At 37.4% G+C, this 7,610-nt stretch overlaps 1 protein-coding gene across 2 annotated transcripts in view; it reads right to left on the minus strand.

Annotated features, from left to right (window-relative positions):
• The window catches only part of LOC128863153 (uncharacterized), a 120,179-nt gene extending 114,596 nt beyond the window's left edge, over positions 1-5,583 (minus strand). For both annotated transcript variants that reach the window (XM_054102128.1, XM_054102127.1), the window contains exon 1: positions 3,381-5,583. In XM_054102128.1, the coding sequence (XP_053958103.1) occupies positions 3,381-3,537 (157 nt within the window). In that variant the 5' untranslated portion in view covers positions 3,538-5,583. The remainder of the gene's footprint in view (positions 1-3,380) is intronic.
• Positions 5,584-7,610: the final 2,027 nt, after the last annotated feature.

A 7,610-nucleotide genomic window follows, 5' to 3' on the forward strand; every position in this document is an offset into this window, starting at 1 on the left:
ACTTAGAATCCGCAGGCATCCACAATGTTTCGTCTTTTATTAAAGAAATGAAGAGAGAGAAACTTCGATTCAGATAAGAGATATTACAATGCACCTCCAGCCCTAAGTGTGCTCCTCTGCACCTTCATTTGGAGTGGCAGCCACCGTAGCCTAACCAACTAACTTATGAAACTAGTGGGACAGTTTCTCCGAAAGTCACTGTGATCAGCGACCCGTATACGGATTTTTAAAGCCGCCGTCATATTTTACTGTTGATTCAGCCTAAAATAAACCACAGGGACCAGGTAGATGAAGATTTGTAGAAATAAATTGCTATGATTTCACTCTCTTGTCTCTCTCTTGTCGTTAAGTCTAAAGAAATCTATGAAATTAGCTGCGTTTTCTGGTTTCAGATCCGTTTCTCCCGGGAATATTTGTGGGAAATGTCTTGTCAAAACTGTATAAAGCGGGGAGCGATTCCACGAGAAGGGATCCAAGTATTTTAGACATTGCCGTAAAGTTTTCTAAAAAATTCTTTATTTGTAGAATTGAATATAATAAGAAGTAAATAGAAACTTTTCTTTTTAAATTTAATAATTTTGAGATTTATTCAATGTTGAAAATTTTCGTACAAAGTTTTATGGTAAAATATCTTCGATTCGTTTTAACAATTTAATTTTTTTTTTTTTCATTATTGTAGGATAAAATATATTTTCTAAAAAAATTCTTTTTAAGCATTTCATAATTTATTTTTTAATTATTTTGGATAAAATATACTTTTTAAAAAAATTTTATTAAAAAATTTATTAAAAAATTTTTTTATGCAATTTTTTTTGGAACAAAATTTTTTTTTCTGTTAAAAATTTTGGGGAAACAATATTTTTAATTATTGAATTTTACTTTTTTTTATTTATTTATTTTTTTTTTTTTGGTTTTTTTTTTTTTTCATTAGTAGCTGCAACTCTAAGTAAACTCTAAACGTTTGATAGTCGGATTCTTTAATTAATAGTATTCTGATATATTCAAATACATACAGCGGCCAGTGAAATATTCCGTGTATTTGCTTACTAATGTACGTAGTGACACTCTGACGTTGAAAAGGCTTATACTTTTTTATGTTACTAATAAAAAAATGTTTGCACTTTTATATAATAACTTTACACAATACTTTCAACTCTGTTCTACTGCGTCTGGCAGCATTTGCAGAGAAAATATTTGCATTTCGGTGTGTGCTTGACAACCTAGCCATCAAAACCACCACATGTCAAATTCTTAACAAAAAAAGTTTCGCAGCATCTAAAAATCTAATGAAATACGATTTTGTGGTTTTAAATTTACTCACATCCTTTAAGCCAAAAATTGTATCGCACATTGTATATTTTAATTATTTTTTGTATGCAAGTAGGCTGCAGCCCATTGTGGATATGAAACATCAAATTATAGAAAAGGTTTTTTCTAATAGCGGTCGCGTGTATTTCAGCCATGAAAAAGCTGCTCATAAAAAACCCATCCACCATTCAGAGGCGGCATAAAACTGTGGGCCCTCCGCCCTTTGTGGAACAACCTCAACACGCACATCACTAATAGGAGGAGGAGCTCGGCCAAACACCAAATAAAGGGTGTAGGCGGCAATTATATATAAAGGGTTTCCAATAACAGGTGTTATTTTGATAAAAGATTAATGGTTTCATTGGACGTAGCGCCGTCTTGTTGAAAATAAACGTTGTCCAGATCAATACCATCCAATTCCGGCCATAAAAAATTGTTAATCATCTCTCGATAGCGCAATCCATTCACCGTAACTGTTGCTCCAACTTCATTTTCGAAAAAGTAAGATCCAATGACTCCGCCAGACCATAAAACACACCAAACAATAACACAAGTTGAGGATAGAGAAGCTTTTCAACAATAACTCTTGGATTTTCTGAGCCCCAGATCCGACAATTTTGCTTGTTGACGAAGCCATCCATTTCAAGGATCCTGCTTGAGTTCTTGTGTTAACTGGACTTTATACACAGTGCGGCCGATTCCCAAAAAGCAGGCCAAAAGTCGAAAACAAAAGTTTCTAGATAGAGTTTTTTTGTCTTTGGGTTGGCTACAGTAATGCCTTGAGTAGTGAAAACCGTTCATAGCAACGTCCTGTACCCTAAGTATCCTCTGTATTTTCAGTCGCAACGTGGCCTTCGTTTGAGCATCGTATTACTGTCGATGAATAGTGAAAGTTGTACACATTTGAAAGATTTTGTAATGGAGTAAATTGAGCAAAACCAAATGGAATCATCTTCGGAAGGTTAGTAAAATACGAGAAATCTTTAGTGCATATCAATACCTCGACACAAAATTTTTAGCTGCAGCAATACGTAGATACATTTTTTGCAATTTTTTTTATAAAATTTGAGTTTTCAAACTGTATAGTACTACAACGCCTCTTTGAAACCTATTAAAGGTTACTCAAAAAAGTAATGGTTACTGAATAAAACAAGATTCAGCTGCTACCACTTGCTACCTTGCGACCCCGAAAACATATAAATTTACATGCATCTTGATTATGTTCTTGAATATACGCTATTTCACGTGAGGGGGTGGCCAATAGGGGTGGAAGGGGGTGGATTTTCAAAATTTTAAGATCAAATTCGTAATCAGCGACCCCGAAAACCCCCGAGTAAGAAATTTTGAATCAATTACTTAATTTTTTGAGTTTTGGCCAGCTTTTCGGGAATCGGCCGCACTGTGGAACGACGCGGATGGGGCAAACCAGGGTTTTCTTCAACACTTTCGGCTATAACAGCAATATTTTCGGCTGTTCTTGAGCGACGTGCACGGGTTTTATTCTTCACATCACTAACTTGTCTCACCAATTTCTGTACTGCGGTCCGACAAGGTGCTTCACGATAACCCAATAATGAGTTTTACATACGAGCCGTCTCTGCCAAATTTTCAACATTTTTATAGTGAATTTTAATAATTTCAGTGCATTGTTTAAGCGCGTATCGTTTCATTTTTATTAATGGCGTGGTTTCTACTTGTCAAATATCAAAAAATGGCAGCTTCAAAAGTGACATCTACCGAAATAGCGGGCTATTCAAAATAACACCAGTTATTGGAGAACCCTTTATTATATATGTATATATGTATATTCATGGCTCCGATTTAATCGAAAAATTACTAGAAAATTGGGTACATCGGATTCGTGTATAGGAGTCGTGAAGGTCATAGAAAGATGTTACATGCCTTCAAAACTTTATTTTATCGATTGTACTTCACTTTGAATAAAAAAAAATTTTTGGATTTCCTCAGCGATTAGTGTATTTGTTTTCAAAGGAAATCATGTCAACTTAATGGAAACCCCTTTATTTGCACGCACACACACACTTAAATGAATACTCATAAAGCTTACTCACCTCCATACATAACGAATAGGGTTATCTTCAGCATTATCAAATTCGGATTTATGCCATTGCGGCGACAAAATTCGCCAAATTTCGACGGTTTTACTTTTTCCACCTCCGCCAAGTCAACAGTTTCAGTTGCAGTTTCCTCACCACCCATTATGGCCATGGCACAGGTTACAGCTGCGCTTGAGAAAATACAAAGTCGTTGTTGCTATCCGATGAGGATAGTGTTAGAATTATTACAGTTAAGGTGACACTACCACAGAGATACGTTGTTGTTGAACCTTCAACTGGTTGAAGCTGACGCCCGAGCGCACGGGATGTGCGGCGCGCGCAGCTTCTTTAGTCGGCGGTGCAGTAAATTATTTCGCTGAATGTTTGCGCTGCCACCAAAATGTAAACACCATAAATATAACAAACGCAAATGCGCAGTGCTACTGCTAGATATTGGATGCTGGTACTGGTGGTGGTGCTGGTGGATGATAGAGTTGAGCCGTCGTATTGGGTGGGAGGGTAGTTGTGAGATAATGTACCGTTGGATTTATAGTTAGACGTATGAGTTAGATGTAACACTATAACGTTGTGAGAATATTTAGTCCCAGTACGAAATGTCGGCAAAAGAGAGATTTGGATTTAGATTTGATATGCAGGCGCCACGAGTGTAGCGTGCGCTTGAAACCTGCTGTGTGTTGTAAGCTGTGTGCTGTGTTTATATGTAGGAGCGATATATGTCCACTGCCTCACCCACTCACTCGCTTGCCGGTCAACGGATAACGTTAGTCTTTCTAAGCGGACCGACCAACTAAGGGGAACTTTGTGCACGCGCTTTTCAATGTTGATTTTTCTGCACTATTGTATTGGTTCAAAAATGCTGTATGTGTTTGTTTGGGAGCACACATAAATACATATATTATATATGTGTGTGTGTATGTATGTGATGCACAATGTTTCCACAGTTGATGTGATTTAGGTATACACTGGTATCACTGGCATGTATGAGTTATGTCGCCACGACGCTGTTTTGCCTATGGATTTGCGAGTGTTCATCTACGTACATTTGTATGTGTGTTGGTATATGGATACTTTTGTAGAACCGCGCGCGCGCTATGAAACACTTAAAATTAAACGTCCGTTCGTCTTGATTAAATTCAATTTAAGAAGATAATCAGCGATTTATTTCAATTCCATTCACAAAAAAGAATAACAAAAATAAAATCACCAAACGAAAATGTAAAGTCAACGACTAAAGCGGCTACTTTCTGCCGTCACACAGCTGCGCTAATACGTTTTGCTTTGCTCTGCTTACTCGATTCTTTCACTAGATACTCATAATTTCATTGAAGCAAATGCATATGTATGCGTGTGTTTATATGTATGTTTCCTTAGCTTTTAAGCTGCGCTTTCAATTTGCGTGGGCTAGTTACGAGCAGTTTTATAAGAAAAAACTTTAAATCCAATAAAAGTTTAGCAAATGGTCGCAGACAACGATGTTGGCATTGAAAAAATGAGCTGGTAGACAACGCGCAGTTATGATTAATTGATTTTTAATTCGCAAAATTTCCTTTTTAATAGAAAGAATATCACATATTTTCTCAGTTTTTTCTGATTTTTTTGATTAAAATAGTTTTTAGTTTCTAAGGGCAAACTTTTCAAACCGAAATTTTCTCGTTAATTTATTTTATGTTGAACTCACACCTGTTTATATGTAACACAAAGATATTTTCCACAACTTCAAAATATTCTGATCGCGTTTCATATTTCTCTAATGACTAACGTTTTTTAATTCTTAATACTTTTCTCAAACTTTCTCCGCAATTTTTAAGCCTCGTTTACTTGTAGTTATGCAAATCACAGCTCTTTAAGTAGTTTTGTAATTTATCCTCTGCCTTTATAAGGCCACTTTAGGTATTTCGTTGCCTGCTGCTCGACTGCTTGCCACTCTCGATGTGTATGTCCGAACAAAGACTAAATTCGTTTTGTCACTTAGGCTTAAGTTTTATAAACAGATATTTCTTTTCGTTACACTTATTACTATCAACGAGCTGCTCGTTACATCTCCTTACTGTCTTTCTTTCACCGGCGATCAACTGCACAACAACTACTTATTCTTGATGCAATTCTTTCGCTCGTTACTACAAGTAACTGTGTATTTATTCACTTCGTTCGGATCTCAAATTAACTGTGCTTGATCTTGATTATGCGCCACGGCAGAGATTTTCTGACTGAACGCTTGTCGTCTTGGAAAGATCTGTTTTGATGGATAAGATCTCGTATTAAGAAACTTAGTAAGCGTTTTGTGCTTATTTAGTGGAAAAGTAAAGAGATAAAGATAAACGGTAAAGAAAGCACTGATAACATCGCACACGGAGACTACACTAGTTTAGACTATGATAAGGCCTGTTTACAGATAAAGAAGGAATGGCAGCATTGGATGCACAGTGGATAAAAATCAGTTAACGATATGAAACTACATATGTGCATAGTAATATATAAAAGTATGAGAAGCCACTCTTAGTTGATAGACTAATACATAAATATACATACATATGTACATATTTATAATTATCGCTTAAGCCCTTTGTTGGGTGCTTAGCCGAGCTATTCACCCTATTTTTGTTATGCGACTTGATGTTTTTCCACAAATGGCGACTACAGTTTTCCGAAGGCACTTTCCCAAAGAGATGAAAGATGCAAACCATTGCGCCTTTACCCAAAGGAAACAAAAACCCCTTTGATCTCACGTCTTGCCGACCGATATACCTACTAGATATAATGGAAAATTCTTGAGAGAATTAACTGCGACAGGCTATCATCTTTCGCAGAAAATAAAGGTATTGTCCACGTACCTTAAGGAAATCCCGCTCAACAGTGAATGCAATCGAATGCTTGGTGGAATTGGCTACAGAAGCCCTTGAGGACAAGAGATGGCGTGGCGGGAAAAAAGAATACTGCACTGTGGTACCTCTTGACGTTAAAAACGCTATTACACAGCGACCTGGTAGCGTATACTAGAACCCCTCATAAAAGTAAGGTGCCATAGTTATGAATAACACCGGAATAATTGGGAGTTATTTTTCGGACCGCAAACTGAGGTTTAGAATAACACCGGAATAATTGGGAGCTATTTTTCGGGCCGTAAACTGAGGTTTACAACCGACAAAGGCATTGAGGAGTACAATGTAACAGCAGCGGTTACCCTAAAATCAGTTCTAGGCCCACTACTATGAAACCTTATGTACGACGGGATACTTAGACCAGATATGCCTCCCAGAGCGAAAGTCATTGGATTCGTGGACGATATCGCGGTGGTAATAGTGGCAAAACACATAGTCGTCTAAATTTTAAAACGCACTTAGAATGCGCTGTGAAGAAGGCATCGATTATGCAGTCCTGTCCCTTTTGTATGCGGCACAGATCTGGGCTGATACAATGAACATCCATAGCTACACAAAAAAACGTATAGCTGTTTATTGGCTAAGCGCTTCTAAAGCTTCTGACAACTCATCGTTCGTCGTTGCAGGACTAATCCTAGTTGACATTTTGGCTAAAGAAATGCAAAGATCATTTGTAAGACTATCGAAGCTCGACGAAAGAGAAATGCGTAAAGAAATCGCTGAAAAAGAACCGCTGCCCATTGGCAAGGCCGGTGGAACAGGTTACCCTAGGGTAGATGGATGCATGAGCTAATACTCACGGGGGAACAAACTATCGCCTAACTCAATTCCTTCCAGGGCACGGAGTGTTTACGAAATATATCCACAGATTTGACCATGACAGTTCACCAAACTGCCCAATCTGCACGGAGAGGGAAACCACGTTATGCTCCCGAAACCTCTAAATTTTAAACGAAGAAAATATTATGCATTTTATGGTGAAATCAGCTAATACCTGATCGTCTACAAAAAAAATACTTGCACAATTTTGAACGATGAAACCTACGTGAAAGCGGATTTCAGCCTTGCTGAAGTTGGGCCAAGGACAGTCTTACGCCTCAACAACGTTCACAAATCGTACAATTGTATTACGAAAATCTACGCTCTGTGAAAATTGTTCATCCGCATTTGGGACTCGAATTTTGTCCAACCATTGGACCTATATTTGGCTTAATAGCTACGTCAATAAGCTTAATTGCCATATTTGGGCTGAAGACCAATCCAAAGTCATTCATGAACATTCATTGAAAACAACTGTTTGGTGCGGCCTATGGGCTAAAGAAATCATCGGATAATATTTCTCAAA

The sequence above is a fragment of the Anastrepha ludens genome, chromosome 5 (genome assembly GCF_028408465.1).
Source record: "Anastrepha ludens isolate Willacy chromosome 5, idAnaLude1.1, whole genome shotgun sequence".
Taxonomy (NCBI): Eukaryota; Metazoa; Arthropoda; class Insecta; order Diptera; family Tephritidae; genus Anastrepha; species Anastrepha ludens.